This window comes from Hyaloscypha bicolor (assembly GCF_002865645.1).
Source record: "Hyaloscypha bicolor E unplaced genomic scaffold K444scaffold_56, whole genome shotgun sequence".
Classification (NCBI taxonomy): domain Eukaryota; kingdom Fungi; phylum Ascomycota; class Leotiomycetes; order Helotiales; family Hyaloscyphaceae; genus Hyaloscypha; species Hyaloscypha bicolor.
Genome location: NW_020194558.1, coordinates 2,214,378 through 2,237,936, shown reverse-complemented (window position 1 = coordinate 2,237,936; position 23,559 = coordinate 2,214,378). Strand labels below are relative to the sequence as shown.

The 23,559-nt window shown below is 49.5% G+C and overlaps 8 protein-coding genes across 8 annotated transcripts; 4 read left to right on the top strand and 4 right to left on the bottom strand.

Moving 5' to 3' along the window:
- Positions 1 to 380: 380 nt before the first annotated feature.
- Positions 381 to 2,389, top strand: K444DRAFT_652245 (uncharacterized protein; the record flags this gene model as incomplete). The annotated part of the gene is made up of 8 exons (XM_024885776.1): positions 381 to 596; positions 762 to 984; positions 1,042 to 1,077; positions 1,132 to 1,220; positions 1,311 to 1,526; positions 1,579 to 1,686; positions 1,793 to 2,027; positions 2,301 to 2,389. The coding sequence occupies 8 exons, from the start codon at positions 381 to 383 to the stop codon at positions 2,387 to 2,389; spliced, it is 1,212 nt and encodes a 403-aa protein (XP_024738458.1).
- Positions 2,164 to 4,605, bottom strand: K444DRAFT_587730 (cation efflux protein). The gene is made up of 3 exons (XM_024878032.1): positions 4,134 to 4,605; positions 3,996 to 4,079; positions 2,164 to 3,946 (listed from the first exon to the last, which is right to left on the bottom strand). Exons 1-3 carry the CDS (start codon positions 4,257 to 4,259, stop codon positions 2,444 to 2,446), a joined length of 1,713 nt encoding a protein of 570 aa, XP_024738457.1. The 5' UTR covers positions 4,260 to 4,605; the 3' UTR covers positions 2,164 to 2,443.
- Positions 4,606 to 5,451: 846 nt separating this feature from the next.
- K444DRAFT_373295 (uncharacterized protein) lies at positions 5,452 to 6,768 on the bottom strand. The gene is made up of 3 exons (XM_024872291.1): positions 6,285 to 6,768; positions 5,880 to 5,958; positions 5,452 to 5,828 (listed from the first exon to the last, which is right to left on the bottom strand). Exons 1-3 carry the CDS (start codon positions 6,574 to 6,576, stop codon positions 5,600 to 5,602), a joined length of 600 nt encoding a protein of 199 aa, XP_024738456.1. The 5' UTR covers positions 6,577 to 6,768; the 3' UTR covers positions 5,452 to 5,599.
- Positions 6,769 to 8,381: 1,613 nt separating this feature from the next.
- K444DRAFT_526995 (glycoside hydrolase family 3 protein) lies at positions 8,382 to 11,364 on the top strand (the record flags this gene model as incomplete). Its single annotated transcript, XM_024874598.1, has 7 exons — positions 8,382 to 8,582; positions 8,644 to 8,769; positions 8,823 to 9,081; positions 9,142 to 9,361; positions 9,412 to 10,711; positions 10,762 to 11,252; positions 11,316 to 11,364. 7 exons carry the CDS (start codon positions 8,382 to 8,384, stop codon positions 11,362 to 11,364), a joined length of 2,646 nt encoding a protein of 881 aa, XP_024738455.1.
- Positions 11,365 to 11,711: 347 nt separating this feature from the next.
- On the top strand, positions 11,712 to 14,330 carry K444DRAFT_662596 (uncharacterized protein). The gene is made up of 2 exons (XM_024886722.1): positions 11,712 to 12,237; positions 12,297 to 14,330. The coding sequence occupies exons 1-2, from the start codon at positions 11,908 to 11,910 to the stop codon at positions 14,109 to 14,111; spliced, it is 2,145 nt and encodes a 714-aa protein (XP_024738454.1). The 5' UTR covers positions 11,712 to 11,907; the 3' UTR covers positions 14,112 to 14,330.
- Positions 14,331 to 14,370: 40 nt separating this feature from the next.
- K444DRAFT_611804 (uncharacterized protein) lies at positions 14,371 to 20,657 on the bottom strand. The gene is made up of 9 exons (XM_024880012.1): positions 20,537 to 20,657; positions 19,727 to 20,464; positions 19,286 to 19,386; positions 18,638 to 19,229; positions 18,136 to 18,549; positions 17,647 to 18,057; positions 16,529 to 16,969; positions 15,222 to 16,475; positions 14,371 to 15,170 (listed from the first exon to the last, which is right to left on the bottom strand). Exons 2-9 carry the CDS (start codon positions 20,369 to 20,371, stop codon positions 14,601 to 14,603), a joined length of 4,428 nt encoding a protein of 1,475 aa, XP_024738453.1. The 5' UTR covers positions 20,372 to 20,464; positions 20,537 to 20,657; the 3' UTR covers positions 14,371 to 14,600.
- Positions 20,658 to 20,966: 309 nt separating this feature from the next.
- K444DRAFT_662594 (FAS1 domain-containing protein) lies at positions 20,967 to 22,108 on the bottom strand. Its single transcript, XM_024886721.1, has 2 exons — positions 21,502 to 22,108; positions 20,967 to 21,449 (listed from the first exon to the last, which is right to left on the bottom strand). The coding sequence occupies exons 1-2, from the start codon at positions 22,021 to 22,023 to the stop codon at positions 21,357 to 21,359; spliced, it is 615 nt and encodes a 204-aa protein (XP_024738452.1). The 5' UTR covers positions 22,024 to 22,108; the 3' UTR covers positions 20,967 to 21,356.
- Positions 22,109 to 22,386: 278 nt separating this feature from the next.
- Positions 22,387 to 23,406, top strand: K444DRAFT_611802 (uncharacterized protein). The gene is made up of 3 exons (XM_024880011.1): positions 22,387 to 22,776; positions 22,855 to 23,074; positions 23,127 to 23,406. The coding sequence occupies exons 1-3, from the start codon at positions 22,556 to 22,558 to the stop codon at positions 23,385 to 23,387; spliced, it is 702 nt and encodes a 233-aa protein (XP_024738451.1). The 5' UTR covers positions 22,387 to 22,555; the 3' UTR covers positions 23,388 to 23,406.
- Positions 23,407 to 23,559: the final 153 nt, after the last annotated feature.

Here is a 23,559-nt window from a genome sequence, read left to right as displayed (position 1 = left end):
CGACGCGAGCAGAGAAGGGAGACCGACTATTAAGCCTTATGAAAATGAATTAACATTGGACGGCATTGATCGATTAGAGGGTGTTCTGCCACAAGTAAACTGAGCGCAAGCCAAGTTTCTTGCTCCTTCTGGATTTCTTTTGCCATTTTGAAACGACAATGATGGTGGTTTGTAATCGATTTTTTTGCATGTTTTTTGGGCGCTCGCTTACAGAAAAGGGGGCAGTTCCCGCTCCACCCCGCCGCTCCGCTCCCCACATATTTCATCCAAAATCTGCACCTTTTCAAAATCACAAAATCGTACGATTTTCACATTTTCACATTTTCTCACATTCTCAGACTTAAACTTAAACTTCTTTCAATCTCATCTCATCGTCAAACATGCCACCTAAGAGAGGAGTCGAAGAGACGAAGAACAATGTTGTCGCCTTCGGCCGTGTCAGGAAGAATCTCAAGATGGGATGTGTGGGCTTGCCAAATGTGGGGAAGAGCTCGTTGTTCAATCTGCTGACGGAGCAGAGTGCAGCTGCAGAGAGCTATCCTTTCTGTACTATAGAACCGAATGAGGCGAGGTGTGCTGTACCAGATATTCGATATGTAAATTTCGGGATCCCGTTTTGAGATTTTGGAAGTCTTGCGATGGAAATAAGATGAAGTATTTGGGAGAACGGGGTTTGTATCATAATAAGATGTTGAGTCATGGAGAGTTCTGAATGAATACGAGTTGTAAAAGTATAGCCAATAGAGCTGATATCTCAAGAGGACTTCCTCTGCGGTCTCTGGAAGCCACCTTCCATGTATCCAGCCTACCTGCAAGTAACAGACATTGCGGGTCTCATCAAAGGCGCATCCCAAGGCGAAGGTCTCGGAAACGCTTTCCTCTCACATATCCAAGCCGTAGATGGGATGTTCCACATCGTTCGCGCCTTTGACAACGACGAGGTGCTGCACGTCGATGATTCGATCGACCCTGTCAGAGATTTGAGCAAGTTTATCTGCTGTTCTTCTCCTGTTTAATTTTAATGGTTGGTGTGGTGGGTAGATACTATCCAGAGTGAGCTGTGTAAGAAGGACCTGGGTAAGTACCGCAAACCACGAGTCGAGAGATATAGAGACGTGCTGATAGGAGTAGATATCCTCGCCAAAGCCATCACCTCCGAAGAAGCAGTCGTCCGCAAAGCTGGCGGGAAATTCAAAATGAACCCCCTATTTCCCAGCACAGTAGCCAAGATCAAAGCGGTAAGGACTCATTTGACCCCCCTTGCCTTCAAACATCACCTAACGAAAGCAAAGATGTTAGAACAAGACCAGCCCGTCCGAGACGGCGTCTGGACAACTGCAGAAATCGAGCTCATCAACGAGAAGGCACTTCCTTCCCATCTCCTCCTCATTCTACTCTCACTAATCAGTACCTTGGATGAAAAGATGTCCCTCATAACAACCAAACCAACAATCTACCTTGTTAACCTCACAATGAAAGACTACCTGCGCCAGAAATCCAAATACCTGCCCTCGATCGCCGCATGGGTAACCTCTCACTGCGGGACTCCCTAGGGATGTCATCCCGTTCTCTATTGAGTTTGAAGAGAAAGCGTATTCGCTGCGCAATGATCCTGATGCTTTGAAGACATTCCTGGGGGAGGGCAAGGTGAAAAGCAGGCTGAAGAAGATAATAACCGAAGGTACTGTACTTGCCTCCTCCCTGTCTTTCCCTTCCATCTCGATCAAAGCCTCTGACATAAAAAAAATGAAACCAGGGTTCACAAAACTCGGCCTCCAATACTACTTCACAGCCGGCGAGAAAGAAATCCGCTGCTCCGCGCGGGTGTCTCGCGCCTCAAGCCGCAGGCGCTATCCACACGGATTTCGAACGCGGTTTCATCAAAGCCGAGGTCGTTGCTTATGCTGATTGCCACGATCTGTGTGACGGCGCGAAGAGTATGGCGCCGATTAAGGCAGCGGGGAAATATCGCCAGGAGGGAGGCAAATATGTCGTGCAGGATGGGGATATTATTCATTTCCAGTTTAGTGAGTTTGAGAATGCAAAGGGGACGGAAGAGAGGCTAATCAGTGGGTGTAGATGTTGCGCCGAACAAGTAGAGGAGGGAGGAGGGGGAGGGGAGATGGATGATAGAGAGACGGATGATTGGTGGAAGATGGATAGGGAGTGATGACTTCACCCAACGAAAAAAGCTTTTTTAAGAGCATGGGAGGTTTCTGGACAATGGGGTATGTGCATACCGACCATCTCCATCATCTACACATGGTCTACTGCTAGTTACAAGCACCATTAATATACAGCGGCTTGTGGTACCCCATCAAAAGCAAGTAGCTCTGCAAGCTACAATAGGACGCTCCAAAACGCCTCTGCCAATAGCCATATGTGCTAATTGCTCTATCATACTCATTTTCCCTTGTTTTCTGCCCAATGAATAAAATGAAATCTAATGAGAGTGTCCATCATGATCTGAATGTTCGTGCTGAGACTCTACAGCTTTGGGAGAACAGCAACCTTTTCCTGCACAATCATCCACGCACTCTAATAAACAAGAGTCGTCGTCGAGTCCACATCTCGCTTGGCCCACGATGCCATCAAGGCCAACTACACCTCCTGGTCTCTCAACGTTATGATCGTGGTCCTTGTCGAGACAGAATTCTGGCTGAATGGTCGCACTGTGAATGCCATACGCATGCAAGCACTTTCTGACAGCCTTTGCTAAGTCCATATATTTCTCACCTCCCGCTTCGCTGATAGGGAACTCGCATTGAATATGCATCGATGCGACGATCTGCGTATCGCTCAGTTGCCAGACGTGAACATGGTGACAGCTGATAACACCAGGAAGTTCTTGAATATCTTCCTTGATGTCGTTGACATCAATATGGTCAGGGGTTGCCTGAAGAAGGATCTTGGCGGTGGCTGAAGTTAAAGGAATCGTGGACTTCAGAATGATGATTGTGATGAAAAGCGAGACGGCTGGATCAGCGTAGAATCGTCCGGACCAAGCGGTGAGCCAGATGATAAGCGCAGAGACGATGACTCCGATGTTGCCCAAAGCATCACCAATAACGTGTAGGATCATAGCATTCATTCCCATATCTCCGTGGCTGTGACCATGACCTCCTTTTGAAGCCTTCTTCGGCTTGTTGTGACGGTGACCCACATGCCATGATTCGTGTCTTGGATGATCCGCGGGGTTGATTTGGTCATTACTTGCGCAAATCCCATTTCCGTTTTGCTTCCCATTAGATGCGCGTAATAGAGGAGAGTTCTCGTTGGGATCGTCCTCGTCCTCGACTGCTTCTTCTTCTGATGCAGTGTTATCTCCACTGTCAATTCCGTCAAGCGGTGGTCTGCTCGCCGCAATGATATTTTGTCTGAAGCTCGCTGGATGAATGCTGATATCATTGATGTTGGTGAAGCGGCCAATGCTGCTTGTTCTTCTTCTTCCATATTTCCTTGAAGATGTTCGACTGGCAGATCTGCCCAAGGAACCAGTGCTATCTTTCGATGGGCTGGGAGCTTCATCGGCAGTAGTAAATCGGAGTTGTTGGGCTGATTTGGACTTCATTTTCGCAACGACAGCCTCTGGAAAGACCTCACCAGCATGGCCAGCGTGTTCAATAGCCTCCTCAGCTGTATGTCCTTGAGCATCATGGCTGTGGTCACTATGTTCGTGGCTGTGACCTTCCTCCGCTGCTCTTACTTCGTCGCCATGGGAGTGCTCGTGTCCCTCTCCGCCATGAGAGTGACCATGTCCTCCAAGAACCAGAAATCCTGCCAAGTTGGAAGCTAGGCCTAAGGATCCAACAATAAGAATAAGCTTCGGGTTGCTGATTTCGGGAGGGTCAATGAGACGTGTGACAGCTTCGAGGACGATTGACATGCAGAGTGCGATTAAGAACACAGCATTGAAAAAAGCTCCTAGAATTTCTGCCCGTAGCCACTGTAGTCGTTTAGCTTGTGTTCCTTATACTCTCATTCTTCCAACTGACCCCGAATGTGTATTTATCCGTTGATGACTTCGACGCAGCTTTCACAGCCCACAGTCCGACGACCAACGATATGATATCATTCAACTAAGCACACATTAGTTTTTCTCTTGCATTCACGGCTCGTGCTCTCATGCGAACCATATGGAAAGCGTCGGCCATCAATGCCAATGATCCAACGAAAAGCCCCACTCCCAATTCAAGGACGAAGAAGGCAGCATCGATGGCGAGCATTATTGTGATCCGCGTTGACTTTGACCACGCCATCTTGAAGACGTTGAGGCTCGCGCCCCGATAGTCAAATGGTCTGTTGTGAGGTTGTTGATGTCGTTGTCCCTGAGGGACTTCGTACTTTGCGGCTCGAAATGAGGAGGCGTCGTTCGTTATCGGGCGCCTGCCAATCCTCGCCACCTTTTCTCGGATATCGAAGAGCGAGCGCTCGGGATACGAAAGTCAATGATCAACCTTTTAAGATGGCAAAGAATGATCCATATAAGAGCGCCTCACGCCCAAGTGGCCGGCTTCAAGTGATGACAAAGAAGCTGTACATTGGTGTGCCTAGAAAAGAGGAGAAGTCCATGGCGATGCGCGGATTGGGATTGTGTGGTTTGATTTGCCGATCATGTTGCCCTCTTAAGAAGACGATTTTTCTTACTGCGTAAGCGAACGAGAATCACGTGACAAAAGGAGATATGATGTGGATGCGATCACTTCCAAAGTTTGCTCAGAGTCTGAAAGATCAGATAGAAAGATAACAGATAAGAATTTAAGTACCGAGAAGGGAAGGAGTCCAGAATTAAGCGGGGTGCCAAATTGTGGTTTTAGTCTTTTTTAAGGCTCTCAGGCATTGAAGTCTTTCGAACGTCCTGGATTCATGGGAAGATTCGAATGCTGAACTTTGCCAATGTTCGTTCCATGAAGTCCTTATACATGAGGTCACCCTGAAATGCATCATGCCAATTGAGTCTTTCTGACTTGTTACAAATTGTGCACGGTGGCAACTTGTAATGTTCTTTTAAGTTCATGTTCTTTGCCAGTAGGACAACTTGGGGTGATCGGCACGGTTTAAACTGGCGGCACATTGATCATAAGATGTGACTTTTGGCACTAATTCGAATACATGAAAGGTACTGATCCGTTTGAAAGGCACGCAAGAATGGAGGAGGCAATATCCTGGATTTCCTCGATCTAGGGAGCTAGATACACAATCCAACATTTCCTCTTGACCTCCCCAACCCAGATCGTATCTTCTGGAAACTTTCCGGTATGTTCGCCGGGGGTGTGAATATTGTTCAATATCGTTTGGTGGCATGTGGGATACGCATGTACACTCAAAGATGCCTTCGTCTTAGCCGGGTATCAGCCACATGGCGGTTATAGTGCCCACCGTGCCGAGAAAAACCTTCCAATCATGACCTTTTGCTCGGCACTTTCTGGCAAAGTGGGATTCGTTATCAGAGCTCGGTCGGCTCGTGATGCCTATCGATACATTAGATTATTGGGATTTGCTCAACCCAGGTTCTCCTTCTCAATGTCGATTGTTATCAAGAGGGCCAGGAAAAGTGTCAACAACTAAGCAGAGACATGAGTCAAAGATCAACCTAAATTTAGAACAACTTGATAAAACTCACGAGGAACACCCCCCCTGCTAATAGGACTATCTCGAAGCCTCCAGATATCGCTTTCCCCCTGACCATTGCATTTTGGGACCTCCAGGTCCGAAAGGATCCAATAGCGAGAGTATAGATTGCAGCTCCTTGACAGATACACGACAAAGGCTTCCCGAGAACAAAGAAGCCAAAGTGTGCGTTTGGCTGGGGCGCGTGTTGGAGGCGGCTGTGACGAATGAGTATGTATCCCAGAGAAAGAATTAAAGAGGAAACTTGCAAGAGTTGGGCGATAGTTACTCCAATCATGGATAGCGCCAACGAGGTCCTGAGATAAGAAAGAAAGGTTCTTTCAAGTGCTGCAGAATGTTAGTGACACCTCCATTGCATCGTGTAGAACACTGGTGATGGACGTAAGGAACTTGACACGGGGAGTGATCCCGCTTTCGCCTCTGCCTTTTTTAATGAATGAATAAAAACAGGGTCTTGGCAACCGTCCAATATACAGAAGCATGCAAATTAACGAGGCTGTCAAGATACCAGGTGACGTGATGCACTGGCAGTTCGGGATCGGCCACCGAGAACACAATCAGGCAGGACAGAAATTGACGAGTTTACTTTATCTGAAGAGCAGGAGCGGGAGAGAAGGATTCGCAAGACATACCAAGATGGTCGCGGCACGTACGGTGCTCAACCGTGATGCTGATCTGATGCCGCCAGAACCCGGAGACGACATAAGTGAAGCGTTCCAAGGGGCCGGATGGCTTCTTGGATGTGGTGCTCGAACCCTGGGGCCGGTGGGACGAAACGCGGCTATAATTGCGTCTTAACCGCGCCAGCTCGGTGTCTTCACGCGCGTCTCTGTCAATATCGCCGGATACGCGCGCCGGCGAGTCGTCCGAGTCGAGGTGGCCGAGATGGGGCTCATCTCCTTGGGCGCGGGGTGCCTGAGAGATATGATCCGAGGTTTCAGCCATGGCTGCAAGCGCGGGTGCAGATCTCTGTATGGAATAGTGTGCTTGCAACGCTTCTAAGGTAGACTTCCAGCATGGATTGGCGGCGGCGAGGCTATCATGGTTGAAGCGCTGAGGAATTGGCTGGATGGCGGAACAAGGGAAACTGTGAAAGATGCAGTTGGTTGTTGTCAAGCGTGTCGGTGTGTCAAGTTCCCCTGATTAGATAAGATCCCAGATGATGGCTCGCTAATCCAACGAGTGCGCGGAGGGGAAAGTGCACGGGCCGTGGAGCGATCCAAACACCGTCATCTCCAATTCCATTCCGCTCAATTTCAATTCAATTCAATTCATCCGACTCAAACATCCCAACATCGCAACATTGCAACATCAAATGCAAACCTTCACCTGCAGCTACGGCGTTGCAGAAGCACAACCAGGCCGACTCGACTCGAGCAACATAGACGCCGGCTCCGCCACGGTGCGCAATCGTCGCCTGGCATCTCGCTCCGCTCCTCCATCTTCGCTGAAGTGCCGGTGGTTTTGTAGCCCGTAGGTTACCGATTTCTGCCACGGCGTGGCTGGGAAGGCGATTTCGGCCCGGAGGCCCGTTCGGAATGCTAATTACGGCCAAACCTCGACACAAGGACCCTCCCTGGCCCCCTTCGAGAATCGAGAGCGTCACTGGAGAGCCCACGCGACTTGCTGGATCTGCAATGCACACCATCTGCACGGTATTCCGTCGCCGGACTAGGCCTTTGGCCTTTGGCCTTTGCTGCAACTTCGCCCCCAAATTCCCGCCTCCCAAATCGGCTACTGTACACGAGAGAGATGGCTTTAGGCCCCCGAGATGAGCAGTGCAGGCCGGCATACAGCAATGCGGCTTCCTGAGCGTTGAGCCTCGAGATGGCTCTCTTCCGGACAGTCGGTCGAGCATTGCCAGTTCCTCATTACTTGCTGATTGCCACTACCGAGGTCCCTCCGCCATCTCCATCTCCCGGCCCCACCGACAAGGAAAGTTTCCGTCGTGTTTTTCGCTCGCCAGGTCGAGAGGCTCGCAGTCACGGTCCGCCCAAACCGTTGGAGCTCGCAATAATTAACGCTGTCGTCACTCGACTGAGTCGACTCACTCCCAGCGAGCCCTGCCGCGCCCCGTCGCCTCCGTCGCCCCCACACATTGGCCCAGCTGGTTGCGCTATCAACCACCACCCGCAGTTGGCCTGCTTGCGCTGCCGGAGTGCCTTCCTGCCTGCACTGTGGCCTGTCCTACGGAGTACACGTAAGTTGGTCGGCTGGCTCGGCTGGCTCCGTGTGGCTCTCTTCGCACCTATCCTGGGCGTAGCAGTAGCCTGTCAGTGGAGGCTGTGAGTCGCCGGCCTACCAACACCAATTCCTCAGCATACTCATAAACCCAAATTCCGTAGTGTCCTTCCCATTCAGCCGTGGCGCCTTCAAAATGTGCTGTCCCCATAATTCTCGTCTCATCTTGCTTTTGCTGTCTCTCTACACGCGGAAGTGTGGCTTCTTTATCCGCTTAAACATCGGTTAGAGATATTGCACCTGGGCACCTGATCCCGTACTTTGTCACTCTCTAATCCCATTCAATATCAATTGTATTTAGGAAGCTCCTTCCCAGCTCGTCGTAACTCTGGAATCTTTTTTGAAGTGTACCGTCTCTTGTTCACAGTCGACGGTCGTTGAGAGCTCTAGCCACAATTCGCCACATCTAGCCTGTTCTGTGTTGCAAAACAGCTCCTCCAGTGTGCAAGAAGTTGTGATACGAGGTTCGATACAAAAAGCGTGTGATATTGTGGCCAGAACTCTACCTCATGGCTTCCAGGACGATATCGTCGGATTCGACGGACAGTGTCTTCGACGAAGATCGTTCTAGCGCAGACACAGGTACTCCGCCAAGCTCGGAACTTTCACCACCAGACAGCCCAACTAGCAAGAGTCTGACTCTGACTCAAACGGACGATAAGAGAGCAGATGCCAGGGAATTGGCTGCGTCACTGTCGTTGGAGGAACAGGTAAGGCACTCCTCTGACCTGTCCCCTGTCCGAAGAACAATTTTATGTTGACAATATTCAGGTCTCTCTATTAACGGCAGCCGATTTTTGGAGGTCGAAGTCGATTCCAGAGAAAGGAATACCGGCTTTCAAGACCAGCGATGGCCCGAACGGCGCTCGTGGGGCAATATTCAAGGCGGGGACAAAGGTTCGATATCAATGGCTGAATGTCAGACAAACAGTTCTAATGATCATTTACAGGCCGCCCTGTTTCCTTGCGGGGTCTCCTTAGCCGCAACTTGGAACAAGAACATCCTCTTTAGTGTCGGTCAGCATCTCGCAGATGAAGCAAAAGCAAGGTCAGCTCAAGTACTATTGGCACCAACCGTTTGCTTGCACCGTGGACCCCTTGGTGGACGAAACTTCGAATCATTCTCAGAGGATCCATATTTGACTGGAAAGCTTGCTGCGTCATATATCAATGGCCTACAAGGAAAAGGTGTTGCTGCAACGATCAAACGTGAGTAGATTGTCGTCAAGCCATAGTCACGTGTCAGTCACTAATTGCCACCCACGCCAGACTTTGTCGGGAATGAACAAGAAACGGAAAGATTCCATATCGACTCGATAATTCAAGAGCGTCCCCTTCGTGAACTGTATCTCCGACCGTTTGAGATCGCAATTCGGGAAGCAAATCCATGGGCTGTGATGTCGTCTTACAATTTGGTTAATGGCGTCCATGCAGATATGAACGAGCATACATTGAAAGACATATTACGAAAAGAATGGCAATACGATGGGTTAGGAATCCCATGATTTCATGTTTCTTCTGCTAACTTCGGAATCGCAGAATGGTAATGTCTGATTGGGGCGGAGTCAATTCATCCGTGGAAGCTATAGAGGCAGGGTGTGATATTGAGATGCCAGTAGGAACAAAATGGCGTGGAGCCGAAACTTTGAAAGCTGTTACAAAAGGCGAGATAAGCAGGCAGGCTATCGAGAAAGCTGCTGCGAATATACTATACTTTGTCGAGCGGACGAAAGGGAATAATTTGTCGCCTGAGCCAGCGGAGCGAGAAGATGATCGAGAAGAGACCCGTCAATTGATTCGAAAGGCAGGAGTTGAAGGTTTGGCTCTACTGAAGAACGCTGGAAACCTTCTGCCAATCAAGCCGTCTCAGAAAAAGATTGCTGTTATCGGGCCCAATGCCAATCGAGCAATAGCTGGTGGTGGGGGAAGCGCCAGTCTCAACCCCTATTACAGCACCCTTCCCTTGGAAAGTATCAAGGCAGTCCCTGGAACGCAGGTACAATATGCTCCCGGGTGCCATACATATAAATGGCTGCCACTAGCCGCCGATTATTGCACGACTTGCACAGGGGGGAAAGGCGTCGCTTTGGAATTCTGGATTGGAGACAAATTCGAGGGGGAACCAACGGTACGCCAGATAAGGACAAATACTGATCTCTTCATGTGGGATTCCGTGCCGCTTGAAGTGGGCAAAGTATGGTCTTGTCGTGCAAAGACATTCTTGACACCAAGAGCCACCGGCCTACATACAATAAGTTTCTCGAGTGTTGGGGCTGGCAGACTTTTCGTCAACGGCAAGTTGAAGGTTGACGTTTGGAATTGGACAGAAAAGGGCGAGGCCATGTTTGGAGACTCTCAACAAATTCTTTTTGACGTTCAACTAGAGGCCGGAAAGCCCATTGAATTGCTCGCCGAGATGACTAACGAGGTGCGACCAATGCGAAGGCAAAAATTGGAAGGTAAAACACACGAGTATGGCGGAGTACGGATAGGCTACAAGGAGGAGGATAAGAAGGACTACCTGAAGGAAGCCGTGGACGCCGCAAAAGCTTCAGATGTTGCGATCGTGATCGTGGGATTGGATGGAGAATGGGAGTCAGAAGGTTACGATCGAAAGACGATGGATCTGCCAAAAGATGGTAGTCAAGATCGTCTCATCGATGCGGTCCTGGAAGCAAACCCAAGAACGATCGTAGTCAATCAATCTGGATCGCCAGTAACGATGCCTTGGGCAGATCGCGTTCCTGCAATTATCCAAGGATGGTACCAAGGGCAAGAAGCTGGAAATGCCTTGGCTGACGTTCTCTTTGGGTTCAAGAACCCGAGCGGAAAGCTTCCAGTACGTATATTCTGCCTAATTCCAGGCTCATATTTCTAACAACTTCGCAGACCACATTTCCAAGGAGGCTCGAAGATAACCCAACATTCCGCAACTGGCCTGGTGAGAACATGAAAGTGGTCTATGGCGAAGGAATCTACATTGGATACCGCCACTATGAGAGCATGAAGATTGCACCTCTCTTCCCCTTTGGCCATGGCCTTTCTTACACAACCTTCACATACGGCAAACCGACAATTAGCAGCAACATTCTCTTCGAGCCCGACAGGATCACCGTCACAATTCCAATCACAAACAGTGGATCCATGGAAGGTGCTGAAATCGTCCAAGGATACATCCACGACGAGAAGTCTCGATTGCCACGACCGGAGAAGGAGCTGCAAGCTTTCGACAAGGTGTTCTTGAAGCCAGGAGAGACCAAGAATGCCACCTTGACTTTGGACAAGTATTCTGTTGGATACTATGATACAGAGATACCAGCATGGATCGCCGAAGAGGGTGTTTTCATTGTACTCGTTGGGGCTTCCTCTGCAGATATCAGGTACGTTCTTCCTACAGCTTCTCGGAAACCCTTCTATTCAAACCATTCTAACAAAGATTCCAGAGCAGAAACCTCATTCGAAGTTAAGAAGTCGTTTACTTGGGTTGTTTAATTGATCAATGGGACATATGACTGCTAAACCGGACGCAATTATACACCTTGCTGCCACCCAGCAAATTTTCAGTTGACCTGGTGCCTACATTATTTGTAACTATCTTCTTCTCCAATCAGCTCTTATGAACTGTAGGTGCCCGAGCATTAGAATTCACGAATAATTTCATGAAAAGGAACTTTTTGAGGGACAAATTGCGACCTAAAAGCAAAGGATTGACATTTGATTTAAAATTTAACAGAGATTGACTCCCAATTAAACCCCTGTCCTATCATATATCCCCTTTCCCCAGATCTTACTTCTTGGCCCCTATTCTTATCGCCGCACGCGTTATCGCTCAGGGGCGGCTGAAAAGTGACAGCTCGCTTGCAACGTCCAATTTTACCCATTCCGAGCCTATACAGGAGCCATGACCCGAGAGAAGAAACAATAAAACCACCATCTCCACCTCTCCTCTCTCCATCCTTTCCTCCTGCACCTCTCTCCTATGTGCTTCTGAAGACAAAGTGAAACGGAACGGAATGGCACATAACCCCCGACGCAATGGCACCCTCGTATTATAGCACACGCTCTTCCCGCGACCACTTCGTCGAACCGCCTTCCCTCCTCTCACGCGTGATCGCCGGACTGCCTTCTGAACTCAGTGCACAGATTCAATCCCTATGGGACCGAAACTCATACGCCGCAGTCTCGACGAGGGAGTCGCGGATACCGAGGGGCCTGAGGCATTGGACTGAGAGATGGCATCCGAGACGGCTGCTCAATCTGCCGCATCTGTTGGTCCTGGTTTGGCTCTTGGTTCTACTGTGGGGTGAGAGATGGGTGTTCGAAAGTGCAATAAAGACGTGTGAATGGGGGCGGTGGGAGAGATGGGTAAGTCCTTCTCTTGGTAGTGCGAGAGAGGAGGAATGAAGCTGACAAGGAAAATATAGCCCAGAGATGCCACGCCCCATCATCTGGTCTTCCTTGCGGATCCGCAACTTATAGATCCGCATAGCTATCCTGGGAGGCCATGGCCTCTGGACAAATTTACGATGCTGCATACCGACAATTACCTCAAACGCTCCTACATCTCGCTGCAGAAGAAGTTACATCCAGATACGATATTTTTTCTTGGGGATCTGTTCGATGGGGGGAGGGAATGGAGGACGGCACATGGGAATACGGATGACCCTCAATGGGCGAATGGGCTTAGACCAGCGGATGAACAGGCATACGTGAAATCATGGAGGAGATACGGGGACGATTTCTGGTTGCGAGAGTATAACCGCTTTGGGAGGATTTTTGATAAATACTGGAATCTTGCGGGGTCGGACGCAGGGCCTTGGCAGAGAGGACGGAAGCTGATTTCGAGTCTGCCCGGGAATCATGATTTGGGATTCGGGGCGAATATCAAGATCCCCATTCGGAACCGGTTCGAGACTTATTTTGGGGAGGGGAATAGGGTGGACGTTATTGGGAACCATACTTTTGTCTCGGTGGACTCGGTGTCTCTGAGTGCTGCAAGTTCACCGCACTTTACGAAGGATATTACCAAGCCGGTGGAGGAATTCCTTTCCAACGTTCAGGTTATGAAAAGGAAGGCTGTTGCCCACGAGCTGAGTTTCCAGGCAGGGGAAGAGAGAGTGCTGCGATTGCCTCATAAAGTTGAAGAGCTGGACAGCGCCGACTTTTCAAACTTCCCAACCCTCGACCCAGGAGAAGGCAAAGCTGAATTACCCACAATTCTGCTTACGCATGTCCCTCTCTATCGAGAAAAGGGAACTCCATGTGGTCCCAAACGAGAACACTGGCCTCCAGCAACACCTCCGAAAGGCCAAACTACGCCCATCTTCCCTGACGAACGGAATGCTATCTCCCTCTCCGGAGGTTACCAATATCAAAATGTGCTCAGTGAAGAAGACTCCGTGAGACTCGTTTCCACAGTAGGAAACGTACAGAGAGTCTTCTCCGGAGACGACCATGACTACTGCGAGATCGTGCACGCAGAAAACAAAAACAGCGCCCGAGAAATAACAGTAAAAAGCATGTCATGGGCAATGGGCGTCCGCAAACCCGGCTTCCTGATGCTCAGCATGTGGAACCCGATCGACGCCTCGGGGCAATCAATACACTCCTCTCCCTCAGGCCACGGAGCACTATCCCAAGCTCACCCAACAACAGAATCCCACCTCTGTCTCCTCCCCGACCAACTCGGCATCTTCATCCGCTACTTGTCTCTCGTAATCCTCTCCCTCCTCGCGCTCACCATCCGCGCCATCCTCACGCCCATTCTGCACCTCCCACACTTCGCCGACCCTCCCACCGAAACAGATCTCTCCATCCTCCCAACCACGAAACAAGACATGAAGCGCCGCGAAGAAGACGAAGGCCACCGCTCCTCCAACTCCTCTACATCATCCACCTCCTCGAATAACACCCAAAATCTAGCCCCTCGCTCCTCAGCCGCGCGAACTAGGAGTGTGAGTCCGGCGAAGGGGTATGGGCTCCCGAGTTCCCAGGTGCGGTTCACGACGCCGCCTCTTGCTACCTCTGTCCCTCATTACGGAAATGGAAACAGAAATGGATCGTGGGGGAACGATTCCGATGATTTTAGCAAAGAAAAGGCAAATGGATACAGTAGCGTGGGAGGGGAAGGGCAGAAGATGAGCCCGTTGCTAGTAATTTGGAGGGAAGCTTCAAGAAGTATCTGGCGCGTGGCGTGGGTAACTGTTCTAGTATACTTATATCTTGCTTATTATGGGTGAACCTGGGAAGGTTGGATACAATTCTTTGTATGTATTTTAGGGATCCTGGCAAGGAGGCTTACATGGGTGGTAAATGTGTGAAAGGCACCAAGGGTTTGGGTAAAATGAAGCTGTAGATGAACGCTAGACGAATGGAAGTTTTGTCTTCCGTGTCTTCGAATGCTGGTCGATCAAATGGTTCGAGTGCGTTCGTGTCTCGTTCATCGTGTCAAGGTCAACGGGAATTTATCACGCCTTATCACAGAGAAGCGAAGAGAGTCATCATATTAAGTAAGAAACCTTCGCATTTTAATATGATCTCTCTAGTGTACTGGCCGTTATGACTCTCAATCAAGAAAATGGAAACCCTTTCTCTCAATGTACGAAAGCTTTCCAGCCTCTCTGTAATATGAAACCGTAAGTAAAAAACGGCAGTATCATGATGTGAAAATTCAGGGAAAAGAAAAAGTACAGTCCTTTGAGAAGTATCATGGATTAGCATCAAGCTTTTCACTGAGCCATCTCAACATCAGCAGCAGCCAGAGCCGGAGCCTCAGTACCAGGAACGATGCCCTCGTCCATCCACTTCTTGAAGTCACTGTTGACCTTTGCAACGGCGTCACGATCAAGACCTCTCATCCAGCGGTTGTTCATCTCGAACTTCTCCTTTGCTCGCTCATTGCGGATGGTTTCGAATTTCCGGAGGCGCTCACGTGCTGTGCTCTCCTTGGTCTTGGGGTCGTAGGTGAGTGGCTTGTTGGTGTAGATGAAGTATTCGGATCCTGGGTTCTTGTAGACAATCTTGTAGGTGTTGACGCAGACGCGGAGAGTGAGGTCTTCATTGAAGAGGATGGGCTTGGGATGAGCGTTGTTGTCCTCGGACTCGGCGTCGGTAGTCGGAAGGTTGCGGGTCATGACAGACTTGTGAAGGTGGCTGCGAGGAACACCCTCGGTCGGCTCAATACGAATATAGGAGGAGATGTAGTATTGCCAACGTTCCTTTTGCTGCATATCGTCAAGGTCGAATGTGGTCTCGTCTCTTGTGACCCATTGGACGGTTGCCTCATTCTTCTTTGGAGACTGTGCAAGGTCAGTATGATACGAGTTGGTAAAATGATACCAGCAACTCACCCATTGAATCAAGAACAGTTCACCATCCTTGACGTATTTATCTGCTTGCTTACGCATATTGATCTCGGCATTAAAAGACGTCTCTTCAGACGCTCTGTTCCGATAGAATTGCTCAATGAGATCGGTAGTCGTCTCCTTCTTCTCGCTGGACGAGCAGATTGCACCTTGTCTGCATAGGGACTTGAGAAGATCCAAGACAGTGTAAATCTGCCAGCCTTTCTTCAAGTAGAAGCGTCTCAGCCAATTCTGATAAGGGTTTTCCTCGACTTCACCGTTGATGTAATCCTCAATGAGTCTCAGGGTGTGGGAATAGTAGGTCTCGCCGGGTAGAGGTAGCTGGCAATCATTATCGTCGTTGATCAAGCCGATATCTCTCGCGGGTTTTGGTTGGGATGCGCGAATGCCTTCCTCTCTGGCCTCTGCTTCGTTGTCTTTCATCTCCTTCAGGCGACGATACAAGGTCTGGAAGATGCTGAAGAAGACGAAGATTGTCTGATTACCATACAACTTGTACCAGTCACGCTTGAATGGTTGATCTGCCTTGAGTTCGAGATCCTCAACATCGTGATTTTGGTGTGCTTCAGCCGCAACAGGGTGGGCCGCCCAGCGCTCGTTGGTGACCTCGGTAATAGCGTCGTCTGCGGCATCGCCTTCATCGTCTGCAATCGAATCGACGTCTGGAGTTGACTCCTTGCTGCCAGTAGCACTGTCTTGCTTTTGACCACGGCCACGAGTACCGTTGCGAGCCTTGTCAAGAACACCTCGTCGAAGGTCAGACTTCTTGGTGTTGCCTGCTCGTCTTCCTCGACCACCGCTGCCATTGGGAAGCTCAGAAGGAGTAGCTTCATCGAAATCATCATCTGGAGTACCTCGGTCGATATCTCTCGTACACTCATTGATGAGGTCATCTGAAACATCGAAGAAAGTTGCGACGAATTTTTCGAAGAAGTCCCAGATTCGACGGCGTTCCAGGTTATTGTGTTGGCTTGCGTTGCTCGCATACAGGACCATGAAGCGGAGAAGGTCTGTGATGACCTCTCGGTCGCTGAAATCGTAAGAGAATTGGTGTCTGACTACTCTGCCTTTGGTGCTGCGTTGACGTCTCTGTTCCTCGTGCTTGGTCTTGATTGCATCAACAAGATGCTTGGCGGCAAAGTTCTTCTTGTCGAGCTGCTTGACTTGGATTCCCATATGATCAAGACTCTTGAGATACATAGCCTGGGTCTGTGCATGCCAAACTTTCTCCCACTCGCGCTGCAAAAGACATCAGCATGAACACACCTCAAGGAAATGGACGGGAGACTTACCTGCGTGAATCTCCATTCTTCATCTTTTTGCTTCAATCGTGCCAAGACAATTGGGAGCACCGCACATGGATCCTTGAAGAGATCTGCAACGACTTCTGGTCCTCGTTCTCCGTAGACTTTCTTCATGACACGCTTGTAGATTGCTTGGCTTTGGCCGCCCAGACCAATGGGCATGCGGTATTTCTCTCGCTCGGAGGGAGTCATTGAGAGGATTTGCTGGCCAATAGGCTCAAGAAGTTGGATAACTTTTGCATTGGCCTCGATGTTGAAATCATAGTCGTGGCGTTCTTCTTCGATGCGGTGGAGACTTTCCTCGAACATGTTCTTGCGGTGAGCGACGAATCCGGAGTCTTCTGAAGCCCAGGTAGGGTGGGATGCCCAGTCATCGTTGAGAACTTCAAGGCACATCTCGTCTCGGCCAGAACATGGCCGCAGCCGTTCCTGAAAATCTATGTCAACATTGTTCCAGGCCTGGTATTGTGCTTTTGCCTCCTCCTGCTGTTTCAGGGAGTAGGGCTTTTTTCTTGCTGGTCCCTCATTGTTCCAGATCGATAAGAACTTTCTCTTCAGTGGATAGGCACGAGGCCCATAGGCATAGTTCTTAGGGAGTCGCGGCGCCCCTTGGCCACCCGCGATATCCATCTTGAGGGGGGTTCTGATACCCGATGTTAGGGTAGTGTAGAGGTTGGCGGCAGGGTTTCCCTGGCCCTCCGCGATCTGGCGCGAGTATTCGTGCACACTTTGGAACCTCATTTTGAATGTGCCGAGACGTGCTGGTAGAATCGATTGAAATCTTGTTTGTGCAGAGGGTGTTGAAAAGAAGGGAAAGGATGGAAGTTCATTAAGTAGTGTTCAAACTCATTTTCGAACAATACCAAAAATAAAGGGTACTACCCCGAGTTGATAATGTTCTGACTACAATAGAGACAATGGGCAAGATCTCAATGGCTTCACTAGCGATCATTGTCTAGAGATGACTGGCACAATAGGATCCAACCACAATAGAATAAGGGGAGAGTGAATATTTTGGACCAAGCGAAAATTGGTAGCGCAGCACAAAATTTTAGAAGGGGCGGAAAGCAACGCGACACAGAGACAGAAAGAAATAATGTACGTACCCTCTTTGGAAGAAGGCGGTAGCTAGGACCCAATCCTCTGCAGTTGCTCAACGCGACTCGTCCAGTTGGTGCTTTCGGCTGATTTTCAATGACTTCCTCGCGACCGTCATAACCAACAAATTGCTTGAACCAGTTCATCAGATCGAGGTTTCCGCCAATGAAATTGCTGACTTTGTGTACGAGGACGTCTTTGCCAATGAGGTCTTGAGAGAACAAGTTGCAGAGCTTCAAGAATTCGTTCATGGTTTGCTTGTTGGCAATGTATTTCTTGACTCGATCAAAGAAAGCCAGCTCTTCTGAAGTCGCACTGGATGTAGAGGTAGGAGGCAACGGCTCAGGCATAATGGGTGTCAAGGTCGGTGATACAGCTGGCGCGTCCGGGGCATTGGGCTTGTGAGAAAGCTTGGTTCGCTGTTGAAGATGTAAATTAGTACATTGATAGATCGTTCATGGTTACAGAGCATGGAAGCCGCAACATAAAACACTTACCTTGTTTGTTGCAGCACCCGGCACCATACTCCGGTTGGAGCTCTCTCCCATCGCGTTGGCGTGGGAAGCCGAATTCATTGCCGTGTTGTTGCGTTGGCGCTTCTTATTTTCCTTGCTAGAACTGGCTGGAAGGGCAAAATTACCAACTGGAGGCAGCTTTGCTTCGTTACGTCCGTGGCCTTGCGGTGTTTGGCTTTGCTGAGCCTCTTCCGCTGCTTTGGCCGCTGCTGCAGCTTTTGCTTGAGCGGCAGATTCAGGGAGGAATTGCTTGAAGTCTTCGAGAAGATCGGGAGCGGTGTTGAAGAGATGTGTAACTTGCGCATAGACGTCTTGGATAGGCTTCGACTCGCGTTGATAGGTTTGAAGGATCTCAAGAAATTGTTTATAGATCTCTGGTCGATCTTGGAATCGGTTCTGTTTAGTGAATCAGCAAAAATTTCCAAGGTCGGATTCTTCTCGATCTCATTTTTAAAAGGAGCGGAAAGCTGTCACTGAGACCTACCTTGATTTTATTTACGTAGCTGATTGCGTGGTTGAACTCAACGGGTCCTCGCTTTTCCAGCTGTACTCCTCCACCGTTCATGCCACCTGGAGTTGGGGTTTGCGCGTTTCTTGCAGGTCCTGGGTGCCCCAAAGTTGCCGTTACGGCACTCGTCAATTGGGAAACCCCTCTTTGTTGCTGCTGGTGAGCGGCTGCCGCGGCAGCTTGTTGAGCTTCGTAGGTAGAGTGTTGTGCTGGAGCTTGACCATAAGCAGGAGCGGCGTTCTGATTCTGAGGGCTGAACACGTCTTCAGGGCTCACACGACCAGGTCCTCCTCTCCAGTCTCCGGGACGTTCACCAGGCCGCTGTGTACCATAGTATCCGCCACCCACTCCTCCTTGGACCATGACCGCGTCAGGTAAAGCACGGCTTCCGGTGATTGATTGCACTGTCGTGCCCATAGGCGTCGTAACTCTGATCGTGTTTGGATCGTTTCCTGCACCACACTCGATACGATAGCCAGGTGGGAGGAATGTGTTGAAACCTTGTATGAGGTTTGGATGCCCTGCAAATAGTTCGGAGACACGGTTGATGACGCCCGGGGTGTCGATGCTAATGGGGAGTCAGCAGCTGTTCCTGGAAAGACAGATCGAGATTCATCAACGTACGCCTGGCTTTTGAAGTCTTTCATAATGTCCAGGAAGCGATTATAGACATCGGGTTGATCGGCAAATTGTACCTTAACTTGATCGAGATAACTGAGCGCGTCCTGATGAGACATTGTCAGTTTGGGATCTATGCAATCAGAGTTGCACTTGTGGAAAATTTGCTGAAGAAAATTCACACAGGCAAAAGCCTTCTTTTCTGTCTAAATAGGAGACGAGTCCTTCGGACGAAAACCCCAAGCGAGCCTTGTGATGAATCAAGAGCGGCTGCGTCAACAGGGAAGAACTGCCAAAGCTGGGGTAGCAAGCACGGAGAACGTAAAGGTCACAAACAGCACATGCGTTTTCTCAGCAAGAAGACGTTCTGATTGAAGCTTCTTCTGCAGCAATCATTGGCAATACGGGCGTTTGATCAAATCCTCGACAAGAAAAAGGGGGACTTACATTCAAAATGGGTTGCTGTCCGCCTTGTCCCAGCGCAGGCGCTCCAGGAACCTGATGCTGCGGGATGGATGGTCCACCGAATGGAAGTTGCTGAAGCCTAGCCACAGCTTCCTGCTGCTGTTGCTGTTGCTGTTGCTGTTGCTGTTGCTGCTGAAACGATCCTCCCAGTCCAACAGCAGCTCCACCAGGAGCGCCTACCGGATTGTGATGTATGAGTCCAGGGCCGAAGCCTTGTTGCTGTTGAAGTTGGCTAGAGGCAGCTTGCGGATTGTGCTGGATTGAGCGACTTGCATCACTGTGAAGAGGACCACCGAAAGCATTTCCAGGGCCACTCGGCGCACCAAGCGGTCCAGAGGGAGGGGCACTGCCATGGTTTGCAAGCAGGCCACCAGGGCTGTGTATTGTACCTGCCAGCCGTGATGCTACAGGTTGATGGATGGGTATGGAAGCTGTGTTGTTCTGATGTGGTGGAGGTGGTTGGTATTGATCACGATGTTGTCGTTCTCTTTCTTGTCTCTCATTATGTTCCCGTTCGCGCTCACGCTGAACATGCTCTTCTTGTTGCTGTAATGCACGTTGCCTGTGCTGCTCCTCGAGCTCGCGCTCTCGGTCAAAGCCGGGGGGCCCGTGAGGTTGATTGTTCATGGCAGATGGCAGCTTCAAGCTTGCGCAATATTTGTGTGATATCAATAGTTAGATCGAGATTATGTAAAGATATCTCGGTGTGGTTTCTTGTAACTATCAGGATGGGTCAACCTCTGCCAGAAGAGCTCACTCAGGAGCATAGGGGAGCGCAACGAGGGAGCTTACGGTACAAGAATCGGTTGCGAATCCAGAAGCATTAAAGCTAGTGAGTCATGAGCATAGTGAATTTGCAGAATTGTATGGTGCAAATTCACTGTGAAAGTGCTTGCGGGAAGATTTGATGACGAGCTTTGTGTGTGAGGGAGGACGTTTGCGCGATACGGGGGAAAGGGCAAGTTCCGGGCTGCATTAGCTCGAGGCTGACAACTCCAGCCTTGCGGCCGCGCCCCTTGAAATCCATCACCTTCCCTTACAAATGTTGAATGAGTGCCCCCACGTAGCGAGAGGGAGGAAAGAATGTGACAAATAAATGGACTAGCTCTCATGTCATCTCATTCTAACGATTGAATGAAATTGGATGTATCTCCATACAGCAGCTCGAACCTGGAACATTCGTGAGTGCAAAGAAGATTCTCTTGCGCACAACTCAGAATTTGGCAAATATAGGTTTTATCTTCGGGACTTCGATATTCTGTGCGAGCTTTGTTGAACAGCCAATTTTTGAAAGTAAATTATTTGGGCACCCTGGTCTTGACTTCGGTCTTACTTGCCCGTTCTTCATTGCCCCTCCGGAATTGCTCGAAGTAAGAGAAAGTGGGAGGCTTGGTTGCTCATCTCGTCACAGGCAATCGAAGTCCTGTGCTGGATTAAGGTCCTTACTATTCAGAAACCTGTCAAAAGAACAATCTTGGGTTGTTCCGTTCCAGCTTAAATCCTGGATCTTGGGTCAAGTTCCTCCTCCATCCTAGAACAATCATATACCCAACCACAACGCCAGCAGCCACGTAGCTACGTATTATCCATGTGCTCATTATGTTCGTTATATTTATGCGTAATTCCTGACGCCTTTTAAGATCCAGACCTCCCCATTGTATACTTTGCTGGCTACTGAGCTGACTTCGATATTTCCTGGCTTGATCTACAGAGACTATTAGTGTTGGGTCTATACATTCAATTCATAAGATTCTCACCATCTTGACTCCGTCTTTACTCTCCCACCAGACCTCGCCCCCAGCCAACGTCTTAACCTTCTCACCCTCCTTCCAAGGGCTGACCGGGACAACATGAGCCTCCACAAACCTCCTCAAATTCCTTTGCGCTCTCTCCTCGCCTGGCTCTCCCTCGTAAGCATTAGGGCCCAGCCTATCATAATCCTCAGGATCTTCCCAAGGCTTCCGCGGTAACGCCATTATCGCGGAGTTTATGGGCGCCATGATTGTAGTGTTCAACGAGCTGTCTTCGAAGCGTTCGCTGATTGTCGCAAAGTCTCGGGTGAACCCAGCGAAGATATTAATACTGCGATCATTGCCGAGAACGTCTGAGAGCATCACGGTGTCGCCGTCAGCGGGGGCTGAAAGTGAAGGGGATTCTTGGTTCGGAGGCATCGCAGGTCCGAGGTTCTTGTCCGCCATAGGTCGCTGCTCCTGGGAGAATGCTGCTGTGACTGCAAGAGATGCTGTCAACAGTGGGTAGATAAGGGACATGTATCGCATTTTGAGAAAAGTGTTGTGCAAAGAGTCGTGGAGGTTACCGATGACGATGTACCGCGATGCTCGGACCAAGTTGTTGTACGAGGCAACGTGATTTGCAAGGTGCTCGTAAAATCCCGTCGGTGGTCAAAGACCCATTCAATATCCCCAAAATACATGAATCACACACTATTTTTGCGTCTAGAGGGGCAGGTAGTATCAGTTACGGCACAATAATTTCCTTTCACTCATGTCAATCTCTCCAAGACCAATCAAAAGGAAATGTGCTTGTTCTCGTCTTTGTGATTCTTAGTCGGATTCACCGAATCAGCATACCTGGCGGTGGCAAGTGAAAAGGGAAAGGATGGATATATATCAGGTCTGCTCCGAACATTCATTTTCTGCTCTTTGATTATACAAACATCGCCTTCATCAACCAGTCCTTCTCACAGATCCCTGTCTTTCAAGTGAAGGCGCTTGTCTGATCCTTCGTTCAGCTCCTCCGTCCAGCTCGTATTACGCCCGATTTCTCGAGTGGCTCCAGCGCCACCACACAATGAAGGTTATACTTTCAGGAGCCACGGGTTTCATTGGAGGGGAAGTCCTCAATCAGGCCTTGGTTCATCCTGCTATCACATCTCTGGTCTGCCTCACCAGACGAGCACTTTCAGAACCAGCCAGCATCAATCCTAAAGTCAAAACCGTCATCCTCACCGACTTTCTCACTTACACACCCGAGATCCTCTCGCAGCTTGAGGGAGCTGAAAGTTGTATTTGGTAAGTGCTGCAGCTTTCCCTATTGCATATTGTTTCAAGCCTTCCGTGAAACCAACGGTCAGCTGATGCAAAACGCAGGGCGATGGGCGCACCCGCTCACAAGGCCCCAACTATTGAGGATTCGAGAAACGTTGATATTCGATATATGTTAGCAGCCGCTGAGGCTTTCGCCAATTCCCTTGCACCGCCGCTTAAGACTCAGGGGAAGCGCTTTCGATTCGTCCTTTTGGGTGGGATGTTGGCTTGCCGAGATCAGAACAAAGCTTTATGGTTTATGCAAACCACGAGGAAAATGAAGGTAGGGTAGCTTGGACTTGCACATCAGATTCTGGCTGATATCCTTGATGTAGGGTGAAGCTGAGAATGGTTTACTCGCGCTTCAGGAAAAGGAAGAAGGTCATTTGGAAGTGACGATAACACGACCAGGAGGAGTGGTACCCAAAAATACTTTGATGCCAAATTTTATGGTGGCTTCGACATCATCTATCAAGATTGATGAACTCGCTGCAGTCTTAATAGATGAGGCAGTGGCAGGTGCAAATGGCACAAGAACTCTGGAGTGTGATGTTTTGAGGAATAGGGGAAGAGAATTACTGAAGAGAAGTCGATAGCCTCGGCTTTGATGCAAAAGACTCTCTCCTCATATGTTCAACTACGGTAGCTTTGATAGACTAATTATAATCTCTGCCTCTTGACAAAAATGAGAGAACTACAGAATTGTTTACAGCTTGTACGGTAAAGGGGGGAGATTTCCGACATTGTGACTTCGCCATGGTTTACCGC